The 16,055-nt window shown below is 35.0% G+C and overlaps 1 protein-coding gene and 1 long non-coding RNA gene across 2 annotated transcripts; one reads left to right on the top strand and one right to left on the bottom strand.

Moving 5' to 3' along the window:
• The first annotated feature begins 7,032 nt into the window (after nt 1–7,032).
• Nucleotides 7,033–9,789, top strand: LOC136819385 (uncharacterized). The gene is made up of 2 exons (XR_010848435.1): nt 7,033–8,354; nt 8,653–9,789. It is a non-coding gene; the product is annotated as an uncharacterized lncRNA (long non-coding RNA).
• A 2,534-nt stretch (nt 9,790–12,323) lies between these two features.
• Nucleotides 12,324–15,290, bottom strand: LOC136819375 (cyclic AMP-responsive element-binding protein-like). Its single transcript, XM_067075614.1, has 5 exons — nt 15,129–15,290; nt 14,832–15,039; nt 14,007–14,271; nt 13,762–13,877; nt 12,324–13,418 (listed from the first exon to the last, which is right to left on the bottom strand). Exons 1-5 carry the CDS (start codon nt 15,139–15,141, stop codon nt 13,274–13,276), a joined length of 747 nt encoding a protein of 248 aa, XP_066931715.1. The 5' UTR covers nt 15,142–15,290; the 3' UTR covers nt 12,324–13,273.
• Between the last annotated feature and the right edge of the window lie 765 nt (nt 15,291–16,055).

Here is a 16,055-nt window from a genome sequence, read left to right as displayed (position 1 = left end):
AAACCAAAATTCCGTCACCGAAAATTTCTTTGAAATTCAAGATTTTTGTCAAAAATTCCGCGAATTTTGAATATTTCTTGCCAATTCTGAAATTCTGCAAATTTCTTTGCTAAGTTTCGCTTTTCCGTACCAAAATTGTCTAATTTTCCGTCTCCGTCAGAGAACCCAATTTCCGTAATTCCGTCTAAATTTTCGCCAAATTCCGCCGCTCCGTCCGAAAAAAGGGCCGATTCCACTCCTCCGCCAACCATGAACCCCCCCTTTTTATGGCTGGAGATTTAAATACTTTAGTTTACAAGTCAGAAAATACAATGGGGATGGAAAAATTAGCACAATATTTTGCAGTGAGGATTTACTTATTTAATTGCTTGCAGCGAGGACAGAAATTGGAGTAAAGTTTTCTACGGGGGACGATTAATTCTAATGAGACTGCGAAAAGGGGGTGCATAATTTTGAAAATCGAGATACAGCCAGGGGTGGAGAAAATATAAACCTGGGTACACAAACACACGCTACCAAATTTTGACTAAAAAAACTTTCTATTGAATTTAATTAGAATCTTGCACACGTTTTCGTAACGTATCTAATAACCCAACTGATGCATGTATGAAACCAGTGAAATTGGTCAAGAAAAAATACTGCTTCTTTTTACCCCCATCGAACAGGATATGCAAATAAGATTGAAATCACGCCATCGCGTATAAAAAAGTTCCAATGACCACATCACACAAACTAGGGTGGGGGTTCTTGTCTACATTTTAAATTGACAATATTTGAGTATAAGTATCAAATAAAAGGTATAATTTTATAATTTTTCGTAAAACAAGGAAGTACTTCCATGTTAAATAGGAAGCATAAAAGGGTATAAAACATTCTAAAATACACTTGTTTTGAGAATAAAACTATTGGAAATAGAAAGATTATATCATCAGATTAAATTTTTATGTAAGGCGCCATATTTTTCATATCCTGAGAAACATTTTATTGTAATTTATTGACCCAAAGATTGACATAAAATCCGAAAATGACTTTGAAAAGTCAACATTAAACTATCCATTACATAAAAATCTAAAATGAAACTTAGAGCCCATACCCTTCGTGACCATATTAAATATATCGAAATCATCATAGGTAGAGATTTTTTTCAATCCAGTATTTTAAAAATAAGGCTGGTATTTGGTGTTTGGACGTTTACCTCCGTTCAATATTTTGTAGCTCGTGCAAAATCTTGTATTTATATACCTTGAAAAGGTTTTTTACTTGGCCCTGGTATCTTGTTTGTTTATCATCGAGCACTATTCAATATGATTTCACGGCAATGATATACCTTTGAATAAAAAGCAGCCTGAAAGGGATCGGGTTTCAGTTTTAGAGGCCCTAGCGGTTTGTGTGGTGCCGTGATTAGGCCTTTTTTAGGCGTGATGGCGTGATCTATGATTTTGAAAACCGTGATGCGTGGAGTGAAAGATAATCTTTTTGTGCTATGGCGTAATGAGAGAATTTTTTAGAAGCCTTTTTGTCATAATGGAGTGATCAGGGACTCACGACGAGTTGATCAAAGACCCTGGTCTTGCCTCTATTTAAATGGCAAAAAAATGTTTTGACCGCTTCTACTCAACGTCAAATACGTAGCCGTCACTGTTTTGTAATAGCTGGATGGTGTTGTCATGAAAAATATCCTAAATTTCTGAGGATCAAAATGGATGATTGTTCGACACGTTGATGGAGATTTATTCCACCTGACCACTTTGACTCGCGAAACTGTTTGTGGGCCCTTGCTTTTCGAGGGAAACGCTGTATAAAAGAACAATACTGGTATATTTTGTGAAACGACACTGTAAAAGTTAAAAGGTATGGTAACTAAATTGTCTCTTTGACCCTATACAAATGGTCATTACGTAGTAAACAATAACGAGAGGTGATAAATTTTATCAGTTTTTAGAGCAGAGTGTTTAAATATAAACTAAGTTACGTGAACTCCGCCTCTGTTTTCATTTTAAATATTTTGTTTGGACGAAAGGTTCTTATCTTTGTTACTGAAATTAAACTTTTGACGCATATAAGAGTACTTGTTGTTCGTCTATGCTAGTCCTATAGATTGGTTGGTCTATTTCTCTGGTGATGTGATGTACGGTGAAGTTTTAGTGTAAATTATTCTAGATTATTATCAGTTTCGGAGATGTAAACCTTTCATACACAATTATAGTGAGTACGCTCACCAAAAACCGGAATTTTTCATTCCGTTTCTCAGTGAGTTCCACTTTGACGATTTCTGAATCCTACTGCGGGAGCTTCGAACGTTTAAAGTGACATAAAAAAATCGAATGTTTAGAGCCCGAAAATCTGGGCTCCAAACATTATAAAAAGTCGCAAAGTGGAATAGACGTTAATTGCGTAGAAAAACGCGGGTGACGTCTAGTATAGGCTAATACACAATAGGCTTTGCCTTTTCCTTGATTACTAAGGAAATCAAGTCCCTTGAGGCGTCAAGTGCTACTTTTTGAATAAAGTGAACTTCTTTTTATTTTAAGTCATCATGGAGTCAATTACCATAGCAGTTTACGATGTAAGCGTTGCTCGTGACGTAATTTATGAAAATGCCATTTTAGTTAGTGGTGAATCCAATGGGGGGGGACTAAAATTTATAATGAAAGATTAGATATCTTTTTACGGAGAATGGATAATAGCAAAACTCTCTTTTGAACTCCTTCCCAAAACCTTCTACTGACAGAGCATCCTCTGAGAGACCGGTATTTCGTCAGTTGGTCTTTTTTATTCTGATATTCTGTCATTAGACAAAAAATTACGACCGTTATCCAGCGTTTGTGGTAACCATCAGTAATTTTTTCCACTGTTATCCCAATGTACTACGATTTTTTTTGTGTGGATTTAATTTGAAAATTAGCTGAAATATGATTTTGGTGGTGATCTAATTTTGTGATTGGTCAATTCCGTAAAAATTAGCGAGGATTCAATCTGGGAATGGAAAATTGGGAGCACTAAAACACACGACAACCAGTTTGAAATACTCAAATTTATCTTTATTTGGCAAATAAGCGATTTTTCAAAATTTTGACGATGATTTAATTTAGCGAATTTTATCAAGTTCGCCGAGTACACCAAAAATTATTTCCCGCCAAAATCAATCCACTTTGAGGAATAAAATTATTATCGGTATAACTTGGTTTATCGACATCTGAAATTTAGTAAAGAAAAACTGGGTATTTGAGCCATTTTGCTTTAAAAATATGCAATAGTTATTGAACTTCAGGTTATTATTGGCACATGGCTATATTTGTTTAAGCTTAGATGTTTTGGAGCATTTACAAAAATATATGCGGTTAGCCTCAAGTTGCAGCACTCGATGGAGCCGTAATTTGAGATAACAAAACTTCCGCGGTGCATCTTGGGTCTTGACAAGAATAGACTCCAAAACTGTTTATATAATAGCCAGCTGGTATAAAAAACATCCCTGTCTCGCAGACTCCGGTGAAACCTTTTTCCCAAGGCGGGGATAAAAGGTTCTACCAAAATCCCAATGGAGATAGAAAACCTATTGTTCCAACCTAAAATATCTTGTGGGGAAGATTTTGAAGTGCAATTTTTTACAATTAATTTTAAATGAGGATGAAATGAAAGTCAATTTCCCGATGGAGCTGTCGTGGGGCATTTTTTACTCTGGAAACGAAATTTCGGCCGAACCTTCCAGTGGAGCGGGGGTTGTTACGGGTCTGTGAGCCAGGGGTGGCAAAATTGAAATAACAAATGTGGTGGGAATTAGTGTGAAAACCCCAATAATGAGACAATGTTCAAAATCAGCCAAATGTTTCCCTTATTCAGACAACACAGTGTATTTATTTACATTTTCGGAGAACATTATGCGAGAGGCGGAAGGCGTTTTTAGAGTTTTTCGTGTTCGGCATTTTGGGCGTTATTTAGGTAGGCGTTTTTAGGGTTCCGCATTTTATCAATTTTGAAGCGTGGGCTTAAGATGGTAGATTTTTGCATTCCTCTTCACACGTCGTTCAAAGCTTCTAGAGTCGCTTGCAACTTTACTAGCAACACGTCACAAAAGTTTTTAGCGTTGAACGTTTTTTAGCTTTTTTGTATGTATTAGATATTGACTAGTGTTTTGTATAATTTTATGTTTTATGTATTAACATAGAATTTGACAGATTCAAAGATTTTCTATCTGAACTTTAAGTACCCTTTCAAAAAGAAAGATTTGATACGACAGCTTCAAAACAGCAGTTTTACATGCGGGTGTTGTGTTTTTCGGTATGTACAATATCTATGTTCAAGGTCAAGTTTCAACAAGGGGTTTTTTAAGTATAGATGGTTTTTCCGGAGTGTTATATGTTTATTCGCGTTTTAAGTTTTCGTGTTTCATGTATATAAGTTTACAAAGTTTTCAGCTCTTCTTTTCGATCCCCCACGGTTTCTCTCTAGCAGTTCCATTTTCAGAGACAGTTGGAGCACCCAAATTGGCGAACGGGGCTAGTGCAGTTTTCATCCGAGGGGATCAAAACGGAGAAAATAGGTTACGAAAAGTATTTTATGGTTAGGATTAGGATTAGGGTTAGGATTAGGAATAGGATTAGGATTAGGGTTAGTAATAGGATTAGGTGTAGGACTAGAATTAGGACTAAAACTAGGATAATTAATATTAGGATTTTTATTTTCATTAGGATGTATATTTTATATTTTTCGACTCTAGGCTTTGGTACGGCTCCTACTACATGAAAGATACCAATCTGTCTCGAAATCGAGATTTCTAGTTGTTCTTTTTTTTTGTTTTGTGTCTCAGGCCTATAATTTCGGAGAATTAGTAAATAAATGAATTTATTTTCGGTTCGCAGATAAGAAAATAACTTATACGAGTCCCAGCCGATTGACTAAATTTGTATACGTGCATTATAGGAGTTAAATTACAGAGTCAATTTAGAAGCTTATCCGATTTTTAAAACCAGCAAATAAAAAGCGGGTTGTCAATAATGCCTGCACCCGGGGGGGGTACTAGGGTTGGCGAATGAGGGGTATGTGCGGACGGGACCTCCGAAAACCGACCCTTAGAGGTGATTTTTGAATTTTTTTTCGATTTTTGAAAAAAGTCATACCCTTAGAGAGACTTTATTACAATTTTTTCTCTGAAAATCAAAGAATTTTCTTAAAATCTTGAATTTTCCGACCCTTAGAGAGACTAATTTAAAACTTTCTGATTTTTCCGACCCTTAGTGAGACTTTGAAAGGTGAAAAAACCGACCCTTACCGTCCGCACATACCCATCATCCATTTTTGCCTAAGTGCCCCCCCCCCCCGGGTGCCTGCAAAATGATAATGTTTTAAATTTATTTGTTCAAGCTTTATTTTATTGATTTTGAGAGGAAGAGCAGTATTGAGACCCCAATTTACGTCATTAAAAGCGACTCGTATATCTTCCAAACGTCGTTTGAACATCAATGTTTGGACTTTAAAGATCAATGAATTTGCCAACCATAATGTCAATATATTACAAGAAAGTTGTTTTCTCTTGTACGAGAGCAGTAGAGTTAGAAAGAATTGCTAGTTAAAGTAAACAAACACTTAAGCAGCTCTCCAAGAGCTCGTAGCTTATTTTCTGCTCATTGATGAGATTGAGAGGTAGCTAGCTTTCAAGATAGATATATTTGATTGTAAACTGGTTTATCTCCCTGGTAGAGAGATGATAAAAAAACTTTTGTTATATTGTATATGCTTTTAAGAAAACTTCATCCCCAGATTGCAATTTAGTATTTGGAGGCTTATTTCAGTCATTTCAGTTTACTACATGTGGTTTGCCAATGATTTGGCAGTCTATCTGGAGCATTCGCATTCGAACACTCCCTGTAGATTTCAATCCAAAATGAAGGTCCCAAAGTTCAACACCAGTGGAGAAAGAGGGTTTACTACATGTTTTTTTCTTTTAGAAGAACAAAATATACGAAAACATAAAGGCTTCTGGGCCGAAAATTTACGAATATTCTAAGGAATAAGAGAACGTTTTAAGAATATTTATGGGTTTAAAACCCAAGCTAAGAACACCTTAAGGCTTCAAAACCTTTTAACTTTCTTATAGTAGAACGTTTACCCATGGGTTGTCATAGCACTGAGATTCGATTGCATTTGCAAGATATCTCACAGCTCTGGTGGAAATCTTTTCCCAAAGTGGAGATAAAGGTTTCTATCGAAATCCCAATAATGGAAGAATTTTTATTGTTCCAAGTTTAAAAACTCCAGTGGAAATGGTTTAGGAGTGCAATTTTTCCATTGAACCTTTAAATCAAATCAAAGTCAGTTTAGCTAATGGGGCTGAAACTGTAGGGTATTTTTCCCACCAGGTTTAGACTAGTAAACCACGTCGTTGTATTTCGCTGCAGATTAAAATTGCATTGAGATCTATGTCTATATGTTCACTGAATACAACTTTCTTTCCAAACCACTCTCCCGCGGCAATTTCCATTTTTTATAAGAACTCTTTATTATAAGCACTATCCCTGTGTTCCAGTGTCCAAGGAAAGACAGACGCTTGCTAGTCTACACCGGTGGCGAAATTTTGGCCAAAATTTCAAGTGCGCAGGTGTTCCAACGAGTTAACGAGACAGAGGCGTAAGATGTTTCAAATTGCAATGGTGGTATATACCAAGACCGATAGTATCAAATCAGTTCGTAGTGAGAGGTAGAAACAATCGGTCGACGGCTATATTTTGATAAAAGGCGGGCTACTTGTCAATCTTGAAATTTAGAAAGCAAACATATGAGTAATCCTTTTACAATTTTATATTCAATATTATGGCTAAGCTGTGCTAATTGGAGCTTTACAAATAAGTTTGTTTTAAGTGGTTTGTTTCACGGATCCGAGAGAATGTGCAAACTACTTCAATATTGAACTAACATTTTTTATATACATTAACGAACTTGAATATAGAGGAACCAGGCTAATGGATGTAATGAATGACAGAGTCCTAATAGACTAGAAGTAGCATGATGTTCGTTTTCTTTTAATTTCTGGTTAAATTTAATCGAATGAAAGGTAACTAAACAGTTTAAAAGTATTTGAGTTTAACGGTCTTTCAAAAATGGTGTGAACTGGTGTCAATGTGCCGTAACTATGATATTAGACTGTAACATCGTTAGTTTTGAATACTGGAAAATTCACACGCAAGCAAGCATACGAAAATTCAAACTGGAGTTAAGTTGAAATTTCGCAATTTACTTATCTAAGGAATCTTCGCATCTACACAGACCTCTACAAAATCACAGGTTTTATACTGTGCAATATTATGGATAAGAAAAATTGCTTTTATTTCGATCTTCAATTCAATGATTAGTCTACTCACCTTTTCGACCGTAGCCGCCAATTGCCGCGCGGGCATTTTATTGTCCATTTTACCACTCTAAAACCGTCGCAGTCTTTTTTTCGCACCTATAGACAATGGAAAAAGGTTCCAAAAAAGGATTGGATTGAGTTTAGGGAGATAATTGAATGATAAAGTGGCACGCGTCTGACCGTGCGACTACGGTTGAAAAGGTGTATTAAAAATAAGAGAATGGCTGGTTTCCACGAAGTGACAGAATGTTGTTCTCTTGTTTTCAAGTTGTTAGAAATCCATTGAATTGATGATGATCTTGACTGTTTCATGTTAATGGGACTCAATAGGTGGAAAGTACTTCTTACATACTGTGATAAGTGAATGAGTAACATTAAACGGTCCATTCAAACGGAAGGATGAAAAACTGTTAGTAGCAGTATCACTATCAGATGTCTCGAAAATATTTTCTGGGACTTTTAGATATGGTTGTTGTCAGTAAGTGAATTTCAATTGATAGGATCTGTAAGTCAGTTTGTCGAGACAACTAAAGGAGCCAAAGTGAGTGAGTTATGATTCTTGTGACTTCAATTGACTCCCAAGATATTCAAATAGAGTTTCTCTCTGTCTCAACTACTATTTTTTTCGGTTAACCATTTTGAGCAAATATATCGATCCAAGAAGAGTCTGTAACCAGTTTTAGTTTAAAAATTGGGCTTTTCCAGAAAAATTTCTGGGTATTGTATTTACAAGATAATGACGTCAAAGTTCTTTGTCTATGAAATGAAAATAAATGTAGCAGCTTCAGGCTTTTTGACATTTCTTTTTCGTATACTGGAACCTAGTCTCCTCCACCCAATCATTTCCCTGATTTTCTTGTCATACAAACATACCAATGATCGCTGACCATGAAATAATGCTATGTCTTTTTTAGAGTAGAAGAAATAAATAAACTTTAAAGAAAACCAAAGGTTTCAGGCAACATGATGAAAGAATCGATTTGCTTTTTGTTGATGCTTCTCACAACAGGTAAATCTTTAATGATTTCATTTTTTAGTTTCCTAGAATTTTAAAAACATCGCACAAAGACTATTGGTGAGTTTTTAGAGAAAAATTTCCCCTATTTCATTTCCAATTGGAGTGATGGGAATGTTATTTCCCAATGGGATTTAGATTTTATAAATGAATAACTTTTTGGTGCGAGATTTTTTTGGTTTTTTTTTACCAAGTTCAGAATAGAATACCTTTTGTAATATGGCGGAAAATCAAAAATTCACGGGGGTTAGCAATTATTAGGTACAAAAAATACTTTTTCTTCTTTTTTCAGTTTTCAGTTATAGAAGCGAGACCATCTGCATGCATTCTCGAGAAAATGAGGAAATGGCAGTAGAATGTCAGCCTGGAGAATCTTGTTACGCTATTGCTTCCGCATACTACCATAAAAACAACGGTACCTGGGGATTACGGAAATACGCCCTAGGGTGTTGGGAAACAACGCCCGATTGTACGGAAAATGAATGTTTGATGCCAACGCCCGACTATATTTGGGTGGATCATCATTTCCCAAGATTCTGTTGCTGTAAAGGGAATTTATGTAACAGGAATTTGAAACTGTTCAAATAGATTCTTATTGGAAGTGATATTGACATTTGATGGTGAGCTTTATGTTATTTGGTGTATATTTCAACAATAGCTTCTCTAAAGATTTTGATTATGAGATTATGGACCATTATCTATTCAAATAGTAAAAATAGCATAAACGTTCCAAAATAAACCTTGCAAGATATTCAGTGCCTTACAAAATGTTTTGCTCAAAAAGGACTGCTTAATGAAATGATCAAACACAGATTCTCTAGTTTGACTGAGAAGACAGGAGGGTTTTCAACTTGGACTAAACTTCAAATCTATTATGGATCAAGGAGTATACTTTGCTATATACTTGAAAATATTCCTAGAATAGAGATTCTTGTTAGAATCAGAAGTTTTGTCTGTTGAGTTCTCAATACCAACCTATGTACATCCCCTTTCTCACAGACCTGGTGGGATTTTTTGAGCCAGAAAATTCAGTGGGGATGGAAAAATAGCACAATATTCTGCAGGGAGGACTTGCTTATCTGATTATTTTCAGACAAAATTCGAGTATAATTTTCCACTGGGGACAATATTTTGGCCAATTTTTCCAGTGGGAAGAGTTCCCAGTGTGTCTGTGAGAAGGAGTTTCTATGTCTAGCGTGTTGTAGTTGAGTAAAGCATGGATACTTCAGGTCTTGTTTGTAAATAGATTAAGTTTAGAATTGATTGTACTAAAAAATGAAAATTTCTTTATAACTTTTAAATTTTCAAAAAATAGATTTTTTGCAGAGTATATTTTTTCTAAGAATTAATTAGTTTTGTAAATATAATATGACAGGTACGTAAGATAGTCTTAAAAAGGTATTTTAAAATATAATGGTGAATGTGAAAATTCGATCTTTTTATTCACTGGGTAGGTAACTTGTTCAGGCTCATATAGTTTCAATTTAATCCACTAAATGTAGGTTGTATCAAAAGTCTTTTTCTGCATAAAACAAGAAGAACGTACTACAGAACATACCATCAATTTCCTAAATCCCAAAATTTTCGAAATTCAGTCTCTCTATGAGTCGATTTTCAAACTTTGGCTCGGACATACCCGTAATCTCGCAAACCTAATACCCCCCCCCCCCCAAGGCCTTAATCACCATCACACAAATTACAAATATTTCTCAGACAGATCGATTTCCATTCATATTCAATGTATCTGCACTTCACTGAATCCGACATCATTTTTCAATGTAAAACCTGCCCCAAAATGAGACCCTAAAAATTGATCGTAGAATGTGACGGTATTGTTGATGGTTTGTTGGATCTGATTATGAAGATGCAATGATTACTCTCAAGTGCCCAATAAACGCCCACCCACCCCGCTTGTCAATTTTTCGATTCTTTTCAAACCCCCTGGATCTTATAGGATTCCGCCCTCTGTCTATTAATTTTGAAAAATATTTTCAGCTGCCTAAAGAAGAAAAGTCCCTTATTTGATTTATATAGCCAAGTTTTTAGTCTAAAATTACCTTATTCTGGAGGTGTTTAGAGGTATGATTAGCCCCCTCGTTTATTAAATTTTGAAATATTTTCCAACCAAAGTATACAGTAAAATCTAATTATTTGCATGGTCAATTCTTTGAATGTGGTTTCATATCATACTTATCTTGTGCCAATATATTAGTTTGGCATCTAACATTCTTTGACGAATCTCTGCAAAGGTGTTGGTATAGTCTCCGGTGGTTCTACAGAGGGAAATATGACATGATTATTCTGGTGTCTTTCTAACAGGACCTGGCGTTTGATTGTATCATCATCATGAGTTGGTAATTACGGTCATCAAATCATAAGATTTTTGCCAGAACAACCAACACTACTATGCAGACCCTTCTTATGTGAGGAGGTTCCCTTATCTACTTAGCTTTTAGTTGATTTTTGGCGACTTAAACTCATTATGTGAGTGGTTTTGTATTGCATTAGATCGGGTGACATATCATTATAGGTAATTGAACTAATTAATTGCCTTAAAAATTGACTAAATTTCACCAAAATAACTTCCAACCAAATTAATTTTTTTGCTCAATCCTTTTTTTAATTTATAAGCAGATCTTTCCTACACCCTTAAAGCCTACTTTCTCAGCTAAAATACTTACAAAAGCAGTGGATCATAAGCCTATTCCATAGGATTCTTGTATTTAGTACAGGATCTTTACATCACTGCAGTAATCAACTTATGTAATTTTAACAAAAGAAAACAACAATGGAAAGGCAATCTCGTACCAGGAACCACTTGCACAACTTTTTGACTTTGTTGATACTTTCGTGAGCGCTATCAGAATCACAAAAAAAGAGTTTGTGCGCGCTGTTTTTTTGAAAAAGTTGAAATTTTTAAAAATTTTTTTTCTGAAACTCAAAACTTTAAAGTGCCTTGAAGCTTTTGATTTAGAAGATGGTTTTTATACCAATAGAAAGCTATTTTTATACTCCTTCTAAAAGCATTGGTTTATGCCCCTTTAAATCAAGTGGTCAGGAGACTCAGTATTTTGGCTTGTTTTGAACGCATATACGCGTCCCTCGTGGTCTAAGGGTTAAGGGATAGAGCGGAAAAAAGGGAATTTTAAAACATTACCATCACAAAATAGATCAGATTTTATCCAAAATGGTGTTTAGCTCCTTCACATGAGTGAAGCAGAGGTTGTCCATATTCAAGTATCAAAAAACCTTCCGTAAAGGGGCCTAAAGTAAAAGAAAGAATTCGAATTCCAGGTAGTTTTTGGCTAAATTTAGAAAATGTCGTCACTGTGGCGTCCTGAACCACTCCAGAAAGAAGAAAATCTATGTCGTTAAATCAAATTACGTCAACTAGTTTCGGAAAGGACCTTTGTAGCCATAGATACGGTATACGAAAGAGGATAAACACAAAGAAAAACTTGCGGTTTTGTTATTCTCATTTGAAAGACATTAGAGTGATCGAAAAAAAGTAGTTCATGCCATAATAATAAAGTATGACGTCATTTTGGTAACACTCTCCTGCAATTTTGGTGTCAGTTTCATAGCGAGGATTGGAGGATAGCTCTACGATGGAGAATCAGGATTTGTGATGAAATTACGTAAAGAAAAGAATGACTTCGCTTGACGCATTTTGACATATTTTGACCGCCTTTTTTGTACGTGTCTCTTATTTTCTCTCTTGTAGAGGGACCATTATCAAAATGCTACGAAATCTGTGTTCTGAACTGTGACACTAATCAGTTATTTTTTATGTCACCGAAAATTGCCCCATATGTAATTAAAAAGCTTTTAGAGCAAATGTGCAAACGTAAATTAGCTCAAAGTAGTCCGCAATCGCTGGGTTTGTAAAACATTTTGTAGAAAAATATAATCTACCGATCCCCGCAATGTTGAGAAGGCAAAAATATTAACACAACTAAACAGTTTAATTTGGTAATAATTTTGTATTTTGGTTGTAAGGATACAGGTATATTGTATGTACAATAATAAGTTTGTCACGGAAAGGACTCGTTATTAATATTATCGAGATAATGTAAAATATTTACAGTATTAATACAGGCTCAAAAACAGACAAACAAATATATAAAAAAACTAATGCATACCAAAGCAAAAACACCAGAATATTGAAACAAATAAAACATGGAACCGGGTAGGACTTAACAAACAATTCCAAAATTCCCATAACAAAAAAAAAGAAAGAAAAGCACGAAAAGTGGATAAATTGAGACGATAAAAAATATATATAAACTGAAAAATAATACATTATTATTAACCGTGCACAAAATCTAAGTGAAGGGTCTTAAGCCACTTTAACGATACTTGACGTCAATTGACGTTTAGAAATCCATTTAGATGAAAACATCATCTTGTTTAGGGAACAAATTTGTAAACAGATTTAATCATAAAACAAACAGTCAATATGACATCAGGAAAATTGCAACATGGGTTTTGAAAATAAATGAAAAATTGACCGAAATAATATTTGATGTCATCTTAAAAGGTTTGCTCTGATGATAACAAACTGTTGAGCTAAACAGATAAGAAAGTAATTAAAATGAAAATATAATTCAGCTAAATCACTCATTTCCTTGTCCAGGATAAGGAATTACGTTGATTGTAAATTAGTGTGCAATTGATTCATGCAAAGAAAGTAAGGCTGACCCACTCCACTCCAAATTTTTGTACACTTAACAAATAAGATTTCACTTTTTTTAAATTCATATGAAAAATAATATCCTTCTAAAGTGCTAATAAAAATATCATTTTGTTGTTTTTAGTCATCAGTTAAGAAAAAAGATATTTAAACCATAAAAACTCTAAAACATACGTCTATTTACAAACATCAGCTCTATATTATGACACAAACCACCAACTTAATCTCCTTTACTACAGTATAAGTCCTTTAGAGATTTTAGTTCTTCTATTAGAGCTTTATTTTGGTTTTCTAGTACTGCAACTCTATTTTCTAGACATTTTACATATTCTTTTTTCTTCCGCCTGCATTCTCTGGCTGCTTCCCTAAAAATGAACAAAATCATAAATTTAGTTAATGTTATACTGACTAAAATGCTGATTTGGAGCTTTTAAATTCAAGATCAATCAGCTGTTTGGTTAACTTAGAAAGTAGCAGTATTTCATGCATTGAATTTAGCAAGCATAGTTTTTTCATCCTGAAATGGATAAATTTTTAGCTTGTAAAAAATCCAAAAAAGGCATCACAAATTGCAAAATGCGATGCCTTAATTTGGTCTCTGGTGTTTTCTGCTAACTTTCCTAATTTGTTAAAGAAATTCAGTTTCAGATTCAGAAACTGTTCTTGATAAAATGGTGAAAATAATTGTAAAAATCAAGCAATATTTACCTATTTTTGTATAACCTTAGTTCTCTTTTCCTAGTTGCTTCTTCTGCCATTTGTTGAGGAGACGCTAGCGTTGCACTTTCCAATCCAACAGGAAGAGAACCTTTTATCGTGTAAGCCTGAAAAGTAAAATTTGAAATTTAGTAAGATGCATATCTCTATTTCTTCTTATCTAAAGATGAGTGGAATTAGAGCAACTTCCGGTATTACACTAGCAGAATTATGTTCATCCATTAAATTATACGTACCTGGCCATCATTTAGCTGAACCACTGTGCTACCAACTGAAGATGGGGGAGCAATTACGCCATTGAGTTGAATACTTTGATATTGTTGTTGTGCTTGTTGCTGAGCCTGTTGCTGTTGTTGCTGGTGCTGATGTTGCTGTTGAGCTTGTTGTTGTTTATCTGTCAATTCTTCTGGTCCACCAGGACTTGAAGAATTACTACTTCCATTATCATCATAGTTTTCCATCTTGACTGGAGAATCTGCTGCCAGGTCATCAAGAATTTTCCTAGATAAAAAGGAAGATTTTCATCTTAAAAAACCTGGTGATATTCACCATAAAATGAAATATACTTTCATGATCTCCAACAAATCATCACTTAAACCAGTTAAAAAGGGGAAAAATAAGCTCATGATTTGCAAGGGATTCTTCAACCCAATTCCAAGCAAGCTGCCTGTTCCTAATAACTGGCATAAGTTTTACGCGCAAAAATAAAAACAAACAAAAAACTATGTGCAGGTCCAAAAATTTGTCTAGCTTTACTACCGTGAGATTGGGTAACTTACATCAGTGGAAGCTAACATGCATAGCCCTAAAATAAAAGACCTAGGGCTGATCATTAAAAAATGCAACTGTGCAGCTCTGCTCGCAGCTCTACTCTACCATTTTTGTTTTTATTTAACTTTGTATTTTACATGCTTTTCCAGGAAGAAATAAGGAGGAGTGGAGAGCGACGAATCACTCACGTAATAAAGACAAAATTTTTACGAAATTGCGCACGTGAACATGCGCGATTTTGTACAATCTCACGGTACATAAAGCAACAGGTATAAAAAAATTTGAAATACCTGTAGGAAGGCCTCCGAGTCAGTATCTCTCTACTTTTCTGCCTGTTATTTTCAGCATTATCGTGCATTGATTGAAGTTGCTGCTGTAATTGTTGATTTGTTTGAATGACCGACTGCTGCTGCAAAATAGCTGACTTTTCGCTAAGAGAGCTCGGAGGTGGTCCCATAGGTGGTTGGAACACATGTCCACTTTGTGCAACATCCATACCTGATATAATAAATAATTAAACCAATCAGACAATAAATTCACAATATATTTGAAAGTTTAATTGAAGTAAAAATTTTAAAAAAGCATACCTAATATAACCATAATAATTCCTTAGTCTTCGCTTTTTTCTCACTCAAATTTAATTCAATACTAAGAACCAATGCTGAAAGGTTTACAAAAAGAAGTTTCTTTCCAAAAAATAACAAACAAAATCTCTACGTTCAGGTTCAAATACAGTATACAAGTATAATGAATTCTTACTGTTCGGTTTGTTACGTTTTGACTTCTTGCGTGTTAGCTGTATGATGAAAACTGCGTCACATTCCCTAACGTCACTTCTTGAGAAGAAAAGAAATTTGGTCGAACAAGATCGTTGACGTAGGCGGGCGTCATCAAATATTAACCAATCAGATCGTCAGGATGTAACTCTTGGTTGCTTTTACCAGGGTTTCTCTTCAACATTTGTATATAATTATATTCTAGTATGTAAAACCAATAACTAACAATGCCAACCAATCAAAGCTCTTCTGATTCGAATTGTTTTCCAAACATGACGTCATTCATTGGAACATGGTGATAACGCGGTCAGAAAATTTTTCCGGAGTACGGACACGGCCCTTCGAAATTGCCAAAGCAGGTGTTTTTCATTTCTATTGGCAAGAGTTTTCATTAATTATTCAAAATTACTCTTAGGTTCCAAATAAACGGGCCCCCCCGCTTGTTAATTTTTCGAAAATTTTCCAACCCCCCCGGACCTTATTAGGACCCCCCCGTTTATTAATCTCTAAGAATATTTTCAGCTGTCAAAGAGAAGGCCCCTTATTTTGCTCTAAATAGCCTGATTTTAGCCTATTTTTACCTTATTTTTGGGTTTCAGAAGTACAATTTCCAACCCCCCCGGCAATTAGCCCCCCCCCCCCCGTTTATTAAAATCTAGAAAATTTTCCAACCCCCCCGTTTATTCGAACCCCCCCGTTTATTTGGAACCTAAGAGTATTGGGAAAAGTTAACTTATA

The sequence above is a fragment of the Clytia hemisphaerica genome, unplaced genomic scaffold, assembly GCF_902728285.1.
Source record: "Clytia hemisphaerica strain Z4C2 unplaced genomic scaffold, Clytia hemisphaerica genome assembly, whole genome shotgun sequence".
NCBI classification, from domain to species: domain Eukaryota; kingdom Metazoa; phylum Cnidaria; class Hydrozoa; order Leptothecata; family Clytiidae; genus Clytia; species Clytia hemisphaerica.
The sequence above is the reverse complement of the archived record's forward strand: the minus strand, read 5'-3'. Positions and strand labels throughout refer to the sequence as shown.

Bases quoted from the DNA above. Each gene is read 5' to 3' on its own strand.
- LOC136819375 (XM_067075614.1), bottom strand. The intron at 14,272-14,831 runs GTATTTCAAATT...CTTTTTATCTAG, and splicing joins ACTCGGAGGCCTTCCTACAG to GAAAATTCTTGATGACCTGG. The intron at 13,878-14,006 runs GTACGTATAATT...TTTACTTTTCAG, and splicing joins TTCAGCTAAATGATGGCCAG to GCTTACACGATAAAAGGTTC.